Source organism: Sus scrofa, chromosome 9 (assembly GCF_000003025.6).
Source record: "Sus scrofa isolate TJ Tabasco breed Duroc chromosome 9, Sscrofa11.1, whole genome shotgun sequence".
In the NCBI taxonomy this organism is placed as follows: domain Eukaryota; kingdom Metazoa; phylum Chordata; class Mammalia; order Artiodactyla; family Suidae; genus Sus; species Sus scrofa.
In genome coordinates, this window is record NC_010451.4 from 22,732,528 (window position 1) to 22,746,673 (window position 14,146).

General features: G+C 38.9%; 1 protein-coding gene across 7 annotated transcripts in view; it reads right to left on the minus strand.

Moving 5' to 3' along the window:
• NOX4 (NADPH oxidase 4) overlaps window positions 1–14,146 on the minus strand; it is a 154,587-nt gene that overhangs the window by 110,423 nt on the left and 30,018 nt on the right. For all 7 annotated transcript variants that reach the window (XM_021062622.1, XM_013979249.2, XM_003129745.5 and 4 more), the window contains exons 5-7: window positions 10,427–10,524; window positions 6,644–6,671; window positions 1,855–1,927 (exon numbers count right to left, since the gene is read on the minus strand). In XM_021062622.1, coding sequence (XP_020918281.1) covers window positions 1,855–1,927; window positions 6,644–6,671; window positions 10,427–10,524 — 199 coding nt within the window. The remainder of the gene's footprint in view (window positions 1–1,854; window positions 1,928–6,643; window positions 6,672–10,426; window positions 10,525–14,146) is intronic.

Below are 14,146 nucleotides of genomic sequence, written 5' to 3' on the forward strand. Positions count from 1 at the left end.
GGATTGGCATAGACACACACTATATACAATATTAACTGGTAACAAGGACCTACTATATAGCTCAGGGAAATCTATTCAATACTCTCTGATAGCCTATGTGGGGAAAGAATCTGAAAAAGAATGGATATATAAGCATATGTATGACTGATTCACTTTGCTGTACACCTGAAACTAATGCAACACTGTAAGTCACCTATACTCCAATAAAATTTATTTTCAAAAAAGAAATTTACCTTTCTGTAAGGTGATTTTTAATTCTTAGGAAAACTCTTAAAAGTATGTTTACCCCTTTGACCCAGTCATTCCACATCTAGTTATTTTTTCCTAGGACATAATGGCAAAAGTATGCAAAGATATATGGATGAAGACGTGTGTTTCAGAACTGGATACTGAAAAATTGGAATCAACCTAATACATCCAACAATAGGGACTGGAAAATAATATGTATATTTACATGGTTATACGCTGTGCAGTCAGGAAAGAGAATGATAAAGAAATATTTATTCATGTGAAAAATGTTCGTAACACAGATTTAAGTTAAAAAGCAGATTTAAAATAGTATGTATAAAATGATCCTGCTCGGGAAAAATACATAAATATATGAAGGGAAAGAGAGATCAGGGGAGGAAAGGGAGAGAAAGAGAGTGATTTGGGTGGAGGTGGGAGATGGGAAATGAATACGCAAGAGCAAAAAGGATTAAGTCCGTAAACACAAACACCAGAAAGTGTACCATGTTAATTTCTGAGTAGTGGGTTACTTTATGACGTTTTGGGCACATGTGTAGGTGTGCAGAGATGTGTTTAGAAGCCCAAGGAGAGACTCACTTGAGTATGCTGTTGGGCAAAAGTGTGTCTGTGTGTCTGTGTGTGTGTTTCCACTAAAGCTCACATCTCAATAAGCAAAATGACTGGAGATTTTGTGAAGTAAATACAGCATATACTTTTTGCTTTCTCAACCAAAAGGTCTGACCAGAAATGTAAGACACTGGAAATTATTATGAAAAGCAGAATGGAGCCATCAGAAAGAACATGAGAAAGAGCTCATGAAAATGTTGATCTGCAATTCCTCAAAATCTCTTAACTGGAAGAATAAATGTGAATGCAGTTATTTCCGATTATTTCAGCAGATATCAATGAACCAGGCTTCCAAAGGTTTGTGTAGAATACTACACTAAATTTCAGTAACACAGGCTCAGCGGAAACAGATCTGTCTAGCGTCCATGAGAACATAGGTTGGATCCCCAGCCTCACTCAGTAGATTAAGGATCCGGCATTGCCATGAGCTTCGGTGTAGGCTGTAGGCATGGCTCAGATCTGGCATTGCTGTGGCTGTGGTGTAGGCCAGCGGCTACAGTTCCAATTTCACCCCTAGCCTGGGAACCTTCATATGCCACAGGTGCAGCTCTAAAAAGACAAAAAAAAAAAGAAAAGAAATTACAGCAACACAAAGTCATATCAGGAAGTGTGCTATATTTTAAGTGGTATATTCTGTGCATACACATTGAATTTAATCTCAAGTTTCATAGACACACTATGCTTCAAAAGGATGACCCTGAAGAACTCAAATTTCCCCAATCATCAGAAAGTCTCCATACACAATTTCTGACAACCCAGGATATTTGACTAAAAGAGATTTTTCAAAAACAGGAAATGATACACAGAAATGCCTCCGTCTCCCTCTTAGTTTTTTGTGTAAAAAAAAAAAAAAAAAAAAAAGGTCCAGGAACCACCCTATTGTATTGGCTAAGCATTTGGATTAATCAAGAAAGTTTCTACACATGAAAATGAAGATAACCTGAAAGAAGTCTAAATAATTTGACAAATAAACATCAAAATAATGGCTCTGACACTCACCGTATGGCATATGTTGAAGCTGTAATCATCAGGAATAGCACCAATACCATGCAGACCCCTGTCAGGCCAGGAACTGTAAAAATGTACATAAGTACGTCTTAGCTTAAGCCCAACAGAGAAAAAAAGTGCAAAAAATTATTACCTTGAAATTCAAAGTACTATGCTGCTCTGTGGGAAGCCCGATTCAAGTCGTGTATCTCCTCATATGTTCCTTCTCCAAAAAGGCTTTTTTGAATGAGCATTAGTGTCAAGGTACGAAGACAAAGCAGAGTTTTCCACCTTTGACAGAAGGACCCATTTTTGTATTTCCAAATATTCCACTCAGAATGGTGACTATGTGCATACGTTTACAGGTACGTGCTATACAAAATGTCAATATTTATTTATTTATTTATTTATTTATTTTTATAGTGCAGATTTATTTTTTTTTTTTTGTCTTTTTTTTTTTAGCTATTTCTTGGGCCGCTCCCGCGGCATATGGAGGTTCCCAGGCTAGGGGTCCAATCGGAGCTGCAGCCACAGGCCTACACCAGAGCCACAGCAACGTGGGATCCAAGCCGCGTCTGCAACCTACACCACAGCTCACGGCAACGCCAGATCCTTAACCCACTGAGCAAGGGCAGGGACCGAACCTGCAACCTCATGGTTCCTAGTCGGATTCGTTAACCACTGCGCCACGACAGGAACTCCCAAAATGTCAATATTTAATTCGACACGACAGGAGTGATACTCAACACCCTTCCCGCCTTGGTTTCCTCCATCGCAGCACTAAACCCGCCTTACTCTCTCCTCCTCTCTTTGATGGAACTAGTAACTCCTTCGCTTTGAATTTCAAAAGATTTCTTTTGGGCATCACTATCTAGAATACTTTTCAAGAAAAAAAAAAAAATCTAAACCTTTCTAAAAAACGGCAACTTCAAATGTAGAACAAAAAAATGGTGAGGAGTTCCCGTGGGGGTTCAGCCACTAACGAACCCGACCAGGATCCATGAGGACATGGATTTGAACGCTGGACCTACTCATGAGGTTAAGGATCGCCATTGCCATGAGCTGTGGTGTAGGTCGCAGACGCAGCTTGGATCTTGCTGCTGTGGCTGTAGTGTAGGCCGGCAGCTGTACCTCTGATTTGACCCCTAGCCTGGGAACCTCCATATGCAGCAGGAGTGGCCCTAAAAAGACAAAAAAAAAAAATGGTGAATTTCAAGAAAAAAGTTATGGTACTGATGTTTCAAGAACATGTACAGACATATTTCCTCTTAATATGAAAAATATGCTGAAGTAAGTGCTTCTGATATTATGTAACACTCAATTTTTAAGCGTCCGAACATGTCAGTTTTCAAAATTCATATGGACATCATAGATTGTGACAAATTAGCGTGAGGTCATCTAGCACATCCAGAGCAAACAGGGGATATGCCATATTAAAAAGTGAAAATCACAAAGCCTCCTCTCATCTAATCTTATTATTATCAAATAAAATCCTTTCCATAAGTTACCTTTATGGACTCTCATAATCACACAAGCAACAATAAGTACTAAAGGACCTAGCTCAGAGATTCCATCTTAAATCTTTGCAGACAAGGTATCAAGAAAGTCTGTCTCCAAAAGTACAGACATCCTCCCACTCCTCTTGCCAAAAAACCACCTATGAAACAGAAGGGCCATCATGGATTGTAAGCCAGTAGCAGAAGCCAACTAGCTGGATACACTATAACAATACTGACATGCATTATTAGGATCACAGAGGGTTTAGAATCATTGGAAAATAACATTAGAAACCCCAGTGCAGTAGAAACAAGTTTCCACTTGTAAAGGGCCACATGGGAAATAAGGCAGTTGGCTTTGGAACTTAACACTTGAGTACTCTCTGTTTTTTCACTCTTTCCAATACAGAGGTTTGGAAACCTAACAAACTTGGCTTCCCCTGAGGTGCTTATTAACCCAAATCATCTTTTCTCTATACTCCTTTCACAGGATACTCTCTTTCCCATCATTTTTCCCACTGCCCCAGATAAGGACCTAATTCCCCACGATTACAGAAGAGGGAGATAACTACACTAGTTCACACTAAAGAACTAATAGCACAGAAAAATACTATTTGAAAAAAACAGCATGCCTCAAAATGACCAAGCTTTTCCAATCCCAACTATTCAGCTCCCAAAACACAAACATTTATCCACCCAAATGTTCAAAAATGGTCATTGCCACTTTATTTTTAATATTCAAGGTCTTTAAACAATTCAAATCTCCATCAACAGATGAATGGATAAACAACTGTGGTATTATCTAGAACCTGGAAAATTAATCCACAGTTTAAAAAAAAGCCACAAACTGCTGATACGCATATATGCTGATATGCATATACCTATGCATATATGACAACACAGATAAATCACAAAATTAACAGACTGAGTGTAAAAAGTCAGATCTCCCTCCTCCATAAAAAATTGCAAAAGAATATAAGCTCTATGATTCCTTTTATAGACTCTCTAGAAAATTTAAAGTATTCTTTAGTAATAGAAAACAGATTCACAGCTAGGAAGGATAGAAAGCAAGATGCATTATGGAAGGGCACAAAAAACTTTTTAGGATGATGGATTTTGACCTCAGTGTCTCATGTGTATCCATATGTCAAAGCCAATCAAAGAGCATGCTTTACATATATACATAATTAGAATACTTCAATTATAACCAATAAATTAAAGGATGAAAAAAAGAAGGCCTGTCTTCAAGTAATTAAAAAAAAAAAATCCTTATTTGACCAAATGAGTAAATAAATGATGGAATCCCAGATGGCTCTATAATGTGAAATTTATGGTCGGAAAGGCCATTCCAATAATTTTATTGAGCCTTCATGGATGTCTACTGTGCCCACATACGAGGTAGTCCTGAACATGCCAAGATTAGTTATGGAAAGTCTGCAAATCACTTCATCAGAAGGACACCTGAAAAAATGGAGTATGTTTAGAATACAGGCATCATTTCCAAAGACTGTTATTTGAACATTAATTCCTTGAGGTATTAATTTCTATTACTCAAAAAAGCTACAATCGTTCCTTGAATAGCCACATGCACATTAATGTAAAGAAGCACTAAAGTCAAAAAACCAATTTAAATTTGAACAGATACTTCCTCAAACATTTAACTAGAGCATTCCTTTTAGAGCAGAACAAGGAAAACATATTGGAAAGACAGGCTGAAATAGCTGATCTCAGTCGTTTGAATTCAAGATGAAGTAGAGGCCCAGACAGCCTGGAGCATGTATGTATATTCTGGGATTATGGTCCTATTCCTGTTCTTTAGGCCAAACCCCAATCTCAACCTCTTCTTCTCTGTAGAAGATAATATGAAAACAAAGTTCTTATTTATTTCCCTTAAATTGATTCATATGGACCAAAAAAATACACTGATTCACACATAAGGTTTTGTTTTTCTACTTTTTCTCCCTTCGACTTCTCATCCAATGCTTAAGGATTAAATAAAAATATGTTTTCAATAAGCAAAGCTGTAAACAAAACTAAACTGTGTTCCAAAGGAGACATGGTAAAGTGTGTACTTTGCAAATGGCAAATATCATACAGAAATGTATATACATAAATAAATCTGAATATACAGTTGTGATCTGTAGGAGAAATCACCTGAATTGTTTTCATTTTTCAATAAAATTGATTCAAAAATTGATTCAAAAGAAACACAATGCATCTGGCAGAGCCATGCCTCAGTTCCATGAGCAATTCTGATCCTTAATAAAGTAGTACAGCCAAGGAGTTCCGTCATGGCGCAGCGGTTAATGAATCGACTAGGAACCATGAGGTTGTGGGTTCATCCCTGCCTTGCTCAGTGGGTTAACGATCCGGCATTGCCGTGAGCTGTGGTGTACGTTGCAGACGCGGCTCGGATCCCGCGTTGCTGTGGCTCTGGCGTAGGCTGGTGGCTACGGCTCCGATTCGACCCCTAGCCTAGGAACCTCCATATGCCCATATGCGGGAGCAGCCCAAAGAAACAGCAAAAAGACAAAAAAAAAAAAAATAGTACAGCCAAGCCTTATGATAGACCATCTCCTCTATACAATCATCCATGTCCCTGAAATACATACTAAAAATTTTCCCAATAGTTTACTTTTCATTATTAAACACGTAAGGTTGAGAAAAAGAAAAAAAATAATTAAGAACTATACTAACATCAGGGCAAAATTTTGAGATGTTCAAAGGTGCTTTAATAAGTTAAGAGCCTAGACTGAAATTTCATAGACAATATGCTTGAGAAGGGAAAATAAATCACTAATGAAAAAGGAGACACATTTCAAGAAAAATAACTTATTTTCATGACTGTTTATCCTCCTCTTTATAGGTTTTAATGTCACAACATATCCCACTAAATTACTGAATTATAAGAACTACACTGATACTCGGAGTGCTTGGTGTTTCTTTCCAGCTCCTTGAGGATAAAAACCTATTCTGTAAGTGTTATGTCCAACAGTACTTGCCACAGCAGTGGGCACATAGTGGGTCCTCATAAGCATATGGCATTATGTTATCTTCATTGAAAGAATGTATGAAAGGCCAACGCATTTGCTCACTTTTACTCTTCATTCATTTGAACCCTGACTCGTTGCCCAGTCCCTCTGTTTTCACTGCAATTTCATGCTTGAACCTCTAATCCTTTGTTCTGATATGCCAATTTTCCTTATGTTATGTTTTAGCATATATCTAAATGCTGTATAATTTGATGATTATTATTTTCAAAGACTTTCCTGAATCTTCTGAAGGACCAATGAATAACAACTTACCAGTTGTGAAGAGAAGTTTTCTGGGATCCTGAGAAAAAGGGGGGAAAAATTGAAAAATAAAACACTGATAATATAAAATTCTACAAGAAGTCTGCCAGAGATAAGAGCCGTATATTAGGTATGTAAGATACTGCTGTCCCAATGGAATATGAGAGTCCCACCTGAGTTTCATAATGTTTTCACAATGCTAGAGAAGACTGTAACATGTACAAAATCCAACTGCAAGAAATTATCCATCTGAAAGAGGAAAAATGTTAGATGAGGAGTCAGAAGGCCTAGGCTTTCATCTTAATGGCTAATTATAAGCCGGCGGCAGTGGCCTGAAGCCCACTCTTTGACCATTCTGAGACTTCATGTCTTTAGCTATAATGTGGGAACACTAATATACACTCTGTCTATCATAACTGCCAAAATGCACCTACAAAGTGTCAAGACATGAGAAATAAAAGTGATGAAATATTATGTAGAGGGGGTTATACCATGTAAATTCAGTGCAAATAATACTGAGAACTGGAGTTCCCATTGTGGCTAAGTGGTTAACAAATGCAACTAAGAACCATGAGGTTCGGGTTCGATCCCTGGCCTTGCTCAGCGGGTTAAGGATCCAGCATTGCCATGAACTCTGGTGTAGGTCACAGATGCGGCTTGGATCCCGCGTTGCTGTGGCTGTGGCTGTGGTGTAGGCCGGAGGCTACAGCTCTGATTAGACCCCTAGCCTGGGAATCTCCATATGCCATGAGTGCGGCCCTGGAAAAAAGACAAAAAAAAAAAAAAAAAAAAAAAAGAATATGAGAACTAAAATGTCTCAAATGCTACTGTGAGAAATAGTAATGATATTTAAATAAAGAGGAAAGCTTCCTGCTACTCAGAAATATAAAATATTAATATTGTTACTATAATATTTCCTTTAAAATACATACTTGTGGTGTAATAGACTGAAGTCAACTCCCTTTCTATCTTCTGGAAAGCTGAGATCAACTGCCAGGAGAAGGTGGATTTAATTTTTCATCCTAATGGTGCCCAATATTATACAACTTCAGAATTTCTTTCCTTATGTTTCCATTGAATCTGGAGTCAGGCCAGGCTATATACAAAGCAGGAAACCATTTATAGGATATAATTTCAGGGTCCTTGAATAAGGGTCATTTGCCCAAGAATAGCTCCTCATTCAACTTAGATCAAAGGACTTCTACCCCTGGTGTAAGAAACATGATTAAAGGCTAATCTAGAGTAACCTCATACATAAATAACTAGCAAAAACATAACATGGGCTGAACAAAGTGGTAACACCAGAAATGTGAATGAATAGCTATGGAAACTGAGAGATGGAAAAATTCATGTTGCCAGGAATGAAGACAAAATATAAGAGGAAGAGACTGTTTCACAGATGACGAAATGAGGCCATCAAGAATGCACCACCATCACAAACTGGGATAGGAGGATGAAGAGGGAGAGTCACGATGGATGAATGAATACCAGGAGGAGAAGTCAGAGAAACCCAAAGCAAGAACAAAAAGGTGCATGGCACTAACCCATCCTTTTCAAAGACAATTCACAGAATATACCCGTTTATATATGTAGTATCTGTGTGTATGTATGCGTGTATTTTTTCACCTTCATCCAACATGTGGCCTAGTACCTACTAGGTACTCGAAAATATTTATTAGAAGAAAGAAGAGGAGGAGGAGAAAAGGAAGATATGAAAGATAGGAAAGAAGGAAGGACAAAAAGGGAAAATGTAAACGAAAATGAGTTACCATTTTTCACCCATCAGATCGGCCATGTTTTTTCAAAAAAACAAGTGGTGTAAAAATAAACATTCTGATAAAATTGGTGGAGTGTGTCGACTGGTGAAGCTTTTTTGGAAGGCAACTTGTCCATCAAAACAAAAAGTGTGCAGGAGTTCCCATCGTGTCTCAGTGGTTAATGAACCTGACTAGCATCCATGAGAATGTGGGTTTGATCCCTGGTCTCACTCAGTGGCTAAGGATCCAGCATTGCCATGAAATGTGGTGTAGGTCGAAGATGCAGCTCAGATTCTGCACTGCTGTGGCTGTGGTGTAGGCCAGAAGCTACAGCTCTGATTCAACCCCTAGCCTGGAAACCTCCATATGCCATGAGTGTGGCCCTTTAAAAAAAAGAAAAAGACCAAAAAAATCTGCATACCTTTGAAACCAAAATTCTACTTTCATGAATCTGCCTAGCAGAAGCACACCAAAAAAAATTATTGACATGCAGTTCATGACCAAAACTTGTAATTAAGCTAAACATCTGTGAATAAGGAAAGGCTCAAAGGGATGAGGTAGATGTATATTTTCTGATACAATAAGCCACAATACATATATTTATGGAAATAAGTAAATTGCTGAAGAATATGTATCATAAAATACCACTCACAATATCTTAAAAGAAAATATAGAATTGCTAACCATGGCTATTTCTGGAAGAGAAGCTTTCACTTTTCATTTACTTGGGAATTTTAAATATTTTACATTGAGCATAATTTCTTAAAGTGGAATAAATTTAATAACTAGAAATGTTGAAATGACTAAAAATACTGGAATATTAAGTAATCGTAAATTACAATAAAATGATAAAAATCATTATAGTGATTGAAGACATGTGAATTATAAAGCAAAAGAGAGACGCAAAGAAGGAAAAGATTTAAAAAAGGAAACTACAAGACAGGACTAGCACACAAGTGGTCCCCGGTGATTTGGGCAGAGGGGGACAGAGCGATGGGGAAGGGGTAGGAGACAGGCAGAGTGGGGTACCTGGTCTGAAGTCATTGCATGTGATGAGCTCCCACTGGCATGCTAAGGAGCTGGGCTTGTTAGTGCACTCTACGATCACCGGCTGTGCTCTAAAAAAATATTAACGCCTGGCCCTAACCCAGATCAATGAAATTACATGGGTGTTTTTTAAAAAACAAACAAACAAAAAACTAGTATCATCAAGGGATTTGTCCAGGGCTGCTTGTTCTTTTTGTTTTGTGATGGAGTAGGGACGATGGGGAGCCATCTATTAAGTCACTAGCAGCCTTCAGCAGAACAGGGTGGGGTTCTGATCACCGAGGACACTTCCCGCTTCTGTGCTGAGGCACACTTGGCTTGGGGAATCAACGGCAGCCTGAGGACACTGTAAAAAGTGCTGAGCCACAGAGACCTAACCAGGGCTGTGTATGTGCTTGCCCTGGGCTCTGGCCTGGCATCCCACATGAACAATTTCATTTCAAGGGCAGCTCCACGTGGAGAAAAGCACCCCTAAATCAGCTATTGCCCCGCAGAGAATTCAGTTCAAGATCACCTATTCTAAGGAATAAAAACAAAATAAAACAGAGTGAAGTCTTAGAACTTTAAGTTAAATCAACTGATGGTCCAGGATCCTCAAAGAATCAGTCTTCTTTTCTGCCTTTTCCACCAAGCACAGCATCTGAGTTACTGAAGGATCTTCCCCTGAAAAGGCACTGCTGACAGTCTCCACTGAGTGATAAGAATTAGACAAAAGCTGTTGGGAGGCAGACAGCAGGCCTGAGTGGCAACCATCAGGACCCTGCAGAATATAAAAAGTAGACCCTCTCCGAACTTTCATTTTCAGCAGGAGAGACTGTGAAACAGTAATTACCTCCATTTTCTACTGAAAGGGAATAAAATTCCACTTGACAAGTGCATTTTAAAAGCATTCAAAAGGAACGGCAAGGTACAAATTTTCTATGAAAATCACAGACCCTTCTTAGTCATCTCAGGCAAGTGAAAGGAAGATGAGAAGACAGAGACCACCCACCTCGTCTCGGTATCTGGCGGCATTCAGTTCAACGAAATCCTCGCGATAGTTCACGGAGAAGTTGAGGGCGTTCACCAGGTGGGCAGCCACGTGCACACCTACAGAATCGCACCAGGCTCGAGTCAGTGGGGTTGCCGGATGTGCCCTGTGCTAGAGGACTCAGTTCCTCGCCTTAAGTAAATACAGGGTCACACTGTGACAGCCGTATGCACAATAAAACGTTCAATTACGAGGGAAGTTTTAAAAGCACAAAGAATCGTAAATATAGGCAGTTTTAGGATGAGAAAGCACGTAAAGAAAGAGAATTTTCAAAGCGGAAATAGAATAACCTTAGTAAGTCAGGGTTAGAAACACACAAGCACACACGTATGTATGTAATAACAGGGGCGTTTATTTAATTTTTTTATTTAAGCAGCTCCCCTTATTCACTGTTTCACTTTCCGAGGTTTCCGTTACCTGCAGTCAGCTGCCGTCTGAAAACATGAAGTGGAAAATTCCAGAAATAAACAGTTTCTAAGTTTTAACTTTTGTGCTCTCCTGAGTGTGATGAAATCTCTGGCTATCCCACTCCCTCCCAGTGGGAATGTAAATCATTCCTTTGTCCAGCACATCCCACCTGTGAGTCATGTAGTAAACAGCCTGATTATCAGATCAACTGTCGGAGGTACCAGTGCTTGTCATCGAGCAGCCCTCATTTTACTTAAGAATGGCTCCACACTGCAAGAGCAGTGATTCTGGCAATTCAGATATGCAGAGAGAAGCTATAAAGTGCTTCCTTTAAGTGAAGACGTCAAAGTTCTTGACTTAATAAGGAAAGAAAAAATCCCGTATGTTGAGGTTGCTAAGATCTATGGTAGGAATGAATTGTCTATCCAGGAAACTGGGAAGAAAAAAAGAAATTCCTGCTCACTTTGCTGTTCCACCTCAAACTGCAGAAGTTACTGGCCACAGTATATGTTTGTTAAGATGGAAAAGGTAGTAAATTTGTACCCTAAGATATTTTGGGAGAGAAGTGGGACCACATTCATGTAACTTTTATTATAGTATATTGTTACAATTGTCATATTTTATCATTAGTAACTGTTCATCTCTAACTGTGCCTAATTTATAAATTAAACTTTATCATGGGTATGTTTGTATAGGGAAAAACACAGTATCTATAGGATTCAGTACTAAGCTCAGTTTCAAGCATCCACTAGAAAGTATAAGGGGATAAGGGGAAACTGCTATATTTTAAATTTTCTACATCTTTCACCTCTCCCAAAGCTCCAAACCTGTTATATAATCTGGTATACCTCACTAACACTCAACCTAAAATACAGACCCACTAAAAGGCTTTAACCAGTTGACATTTTTCATAATCCACAGATTCAAGTCATAGGGTCTAAACCCAATAGCAAAAGTGTCAGTAACCACTTCATGGGACAACAACTCAGGAAAATAATAATCACCATTTAATAACCTAACTACGAGGCACAGTAAAAAGCAGTCAACAGACTCAGAACTTATACCAAAGATAACAATGTTTGGAAATTACTAGAGTTGAAGCCAAATTCATTTGGCATGGTCAGGGAAAAGGGTTCCAAAGTAATAAAGAGTGTCTAGGTGAGACTCAACTATGGCACAGGTATAAAACATTATTAAAATCGGGAACTTGGGCTTATCAGACACAACTTAGAATAGATGCACAAGGAGATCCTGCTGAGTAGCATTGAGAACTTTGTCTAGATACTCATGTTGCAACAGAACAAAGGGTGGGGGAAAAAATGTAATTGTAATGTATACATGTAAGGATAACTTGATCCCCTTGCTGTACAGTGGGAAAATAAAAATAAATAAATAAATAAAAATAAAATAAAATAAAACATTATTAAAGCAAAACTGTCTGGGTCCTATAGCTTCAGCATGTCTAAAATCTACAGGAGAGTTCCTGCTGTGGCAAAGTGGGCTAGAGATCTGGCATTGCCATACTATGGTGTAGGTCACAACTGTGGCTCAGATTCAATCCCTGGCCCAGGAACTTCCATATGCTGTGAGTGTGGCTGTAAATAAATAAATAGATAGATAGATAAATAAATCTTTAGGGGGAAAGATCCCTTTGTTTTATTTTATTTTGTCTTGTCTTATCTTATTTTTTGCTTTTTAGGGCTGCACCCATGGCATATGGAAGTTCCCAGGCTAGCGGTCAAATTGGAGCCTCAGCTGCTGGCCTGCACCACAGCCACAGCAATGCCAGATCCAGGCCATGCCTGTGACCTACACCACAGCTCACAGGAACACTGGATCCTTAACCCACTGAGCGAGGCTATGGCTCAAACGCACATCCTCATGGGTACTAGTTGGGTTCATTTCCACTGAGCCACAACAGGAACTCCAGATTCCTTCATTTTCAGTGAAAAGTTGACATGCTAACTACATAGCTCATGGCTCAAAAGTGCAAAAGCATCCTTAAAGGAACTGCCATTGTTTCTAAATTCCGCCCCCCCCCCAAAAAAAAAATCCTAGCTAACAGATGTATGAGATACATCCTTAAGGGACACATTCACCTTCCTTAAAAGAATTACAGGTTTCTAATTAGGTTAAAAGAATTCAAGGCTTCTAATTATAGGCAGCAGAGAGAAAGTGATGCACTTTGTATGGATTTTCTCATTTAATTCTTGTAACAAAGAATGAGGGAGTTAGAGTCATCCTTATTTTACAGATAAGAACACTAAGGTTAAGAAAGGTTAACGTAGCTAAGATCAGACCCCTGGTGAGTGACAGAATGCAAACCTAGAAACTGGATCATTTGTGGCAATACTCGACACCATCTCAGTCTCTTGGTTTTTCTCTAATGGACCAGACTATTTGGACAAAATGACAGTTTAGAAGAAATCAAATTACAAGTGTGCCAACATTTCCTGCTCTTCCTTCATTTTTGACCTGTACCTCTCTCTAATCGAACCTGACCCTTGCCACACCCTTGGGCCTCATCTCATCCTGGACTCTTACTCCATCCCCAGCCTTGGGCTATAGTGGAGTCTTCAGCCCATCCCTGAGTCTCTCCCATCTCCCATCTCCAGAGGTGGGAAGTACAAATGGTAAGATGCTCAGGCATAAAACCCTGGGAAGATGCCTCTTTCAACAACACATGGCAATTTTTAAAAAGCTGAAAGTTTAATAATTTCCTGGTAACAGCTATACCAAAACACTTTTGATTCAAAATAGCTGTCCACAAATATCCAGATCAAATGTCCCTAGTATCAAAACACCTATCGCCTATCAAATAATGACCAAATAGAAATGTCAAGTGCTATACCATTGAAATAACTTACCCCGAGAGTGTAAATTATAATAACTAATTCTATCCTAAAAACCTCACATGTTCTCATTTTGGTCTTAAAACCATGGGTAGGTGCTACTGTCAATCCATTTTATAGGCAAAACAACAAACTGAAGATCAGAGAGATTATGTCACACACTAAGGCAGAGGGACAGCTGTGGATAGATCCTCCACAACCCAAGTCCAGAGTCCATGCATTTAATCAATACATGTATTACTTCCTGCTTCAAAAATTTGAAAAGTTACCATATAAACGCTCAGGATAAAAATTTATTTTAGGAGTTCCCGTCGTGGCGCAGTGGTTAACGAATCCGACTAGAAACCATGAGGTTTCGGGTTCAATCCCTGGCCTTGCTCAGTGGGTTAAGGATCCAGGTGTTGCCGTGATCTGTGGTGTA